The sequence below is a fragment of the Solanum dulcamara genome, chromosome 3, assembly GCF_947179165.1.
Source record: "Solanum dulcamara chromosome 3, daSolDulc1.2, whole genome shotgun sequence".
NCBI classification, from domain to species: Eukaryota; Viridiplantae; Streptophyta; class Magnoliopsida; order Solanales; family Solanaceae; genus Solanum; species Solanum dulcamara.
In genome coordinates this window covers 79,773,381-79,775,548 of record NC_077239.1, presented here as the reverse complement: position 1 = coordinate 79,775,548, position 2,168 = coordinate 79,773,381, and the positions used below count along the sequence as shown (strand labels likewise).

The 2,168-nt window shown below is 27.7% G+C and overlaps 1 protein-coding gene across 1 annotated transcript; it reads right to left on the bottom strand.

The window, feature by feature from the left end:
- Positions 1 to 956: 956 nt before the first annotated feature.
- Positions 957 to 1,379, bottom strand: LOC129883724 (S-protein homolog 19-like). The gene has a single exon (XM_055958334.1). The coding sequence runs from the start codon at positions 1,377 to 1,379 to the stop codon at positions 957 to 959; it is 423 nt and encodes a 140-aa protein (XP_055814309.1).
- Between the last annotated feature and the right edge of the window lie 789 nt (positions 1,380 to 2,168).

Here is a 2,168-nt window from a genome sequence, read left to right as displayed (position 1 = left end):
GTTACAAAGTGTGAGATAACTTATCCTAAGATTAATAATTATGACTGGGATAAGTTATCCTTCTCCTTGAGTGGTACAGTAATCCCGGGATAACTTATTTCGAGATAAAGTAGGTAAATGACAAAAATATCCCTTTAAACCCTTTTTATACATCACTTTTCATATTTATAAAGGGTATTTTTGTAAATAAATAATTTATTCTTAATATAGTGCATATTATTTTGAATGCAACAAACCAAACAATCAATAAAAAATAATCTCATCACAACTTATCCCATCATAACTAATCTCATCATATCGTATCCTGTCGTATTCAAACCAAACGATTCCTTACATATGTATCTTGACAACTTTGCAAGCAGTGGGAAGCTATTAATTAAGATATTAGTAAAAAAAAATAGATTAAGGTAAACTCGGAGTGCCTCGATCTGCTCCATTAGTTCTAGATGATTGCCGTGTGACCTTATATATTTTAATGATTAGGATCTATTCTGAGTTTATTTTCTACAATAATCAGTGGCGGAGTCAAAATTTTAACTAAGGAGATTCAAATTTTAAAAAAATAGACATATGAACTTGTCGAAAGGGTTTAGCATCTATTATATATACATAAAATTTTATTTTAACCATATATAAATAATATAATTTTTCGTTGAAGGAAATTCGAATTAACCCCTGATCATTAGGTCGCTCAGCCACTGATAACAATTACTTCACATAAATAGCGTTTAAATTTTCTCTTATCAACTTATTTTGTTCGATCTCCTACAACTAGACCTCAATATAATATTTATTTACATGTCGAATAAAACTATCACGTTAATAAATAATCATATGGTAATATATATAAATTACACAAAATACAACCTTGAATATTGCAAGTATAATTATTGGCAGTTTATTTTTATTTTTTTCCTTCTAATTAATCCACTTTTTTCAAACAAAAGAAATACATCTTACCAATCACGGTATTTTGTAAATACAAGTTGATCAACATCAGTATCAAAATACCCTAAATAGATACCATCATCCTTCACCTGCCAATGACATTTTACAGTATAGTTTGGAACAGAACCACGTTTTGCATCACCAACGCAGCCTCCCAATTGGTCAAACACATCAATGCGTATATTTTTTCCATTCCACCAAAAATGACAAAAGAATAACGTAACAGGACTCGCACAAAAGGACCAATTAAAATCCGACCCCACTGAAGGATAATGATAACCAAGATCATCGTCTCCAGATGCACAATGAAATTCTAACTGAGGAGAATTCTGAGGAACATCATTGTGAATGTGCACCTCGGGTTCACAACCCTCAATGTTATAAGGCATGATGAATAACAAGAAGAGGAACTTCACTAACAAGTGTACCATCTTGAGAAAATTAATAGAATGTACTATATATATGCTTAATTTTGGATATGAAATATTTTGTAAGTGTTTTGATGTGTTTATATATATATATGTATGTATTTTTTATGTTTTTACCTAAAGGAAGCAAAACATCTTAAGAAAAAAAATTCATTTATTTATATAATCTTTATATGCTCAATGAGGATTAAATATATTGGAAGCCTTATGGTAAGTAATTTAACACCTTTCTCTTTATAACTTACATAAATATCTTAGAAACCTTATGGTAAACAATTTAACACCTTACTCTTTATAACTTTACATAAATATATTGGAAACCTTATGGTAAACAATTTAACACCTTGCTCTTTATAACTTGCATAAGTATCTTGAAAATCTTATGGGATGCAATTAACACTTTACTCGTAAAAACTTATACAATATCTTGAAAATCTTATGGAAAATTATTTAACACCTTAACCTTTATAACTTTTGCATATATTTGAAAACCTTATGAGAAGCAATTTAACACTATACTCTTTATAATTTATATAAATATCTTATCTTAAAAGTGATTGTATAATAAGGATAAAGTAAATTATTTAGTAATTTATTTTTTATTAAAAAAAGTTAAATATATTTGAATACATGCTTCAGAATAATTCTTTCAAAAGGATATGCAAATCATTTCATACCTTAAAAAGGCCATCTTCTACTATTGCGTGTGGTGATGGTATTTGAATATTATTTCATTCAATTTAAATTAATAATAAATTTTATATTTTATTTAAATATGATAATGGAGTGGTT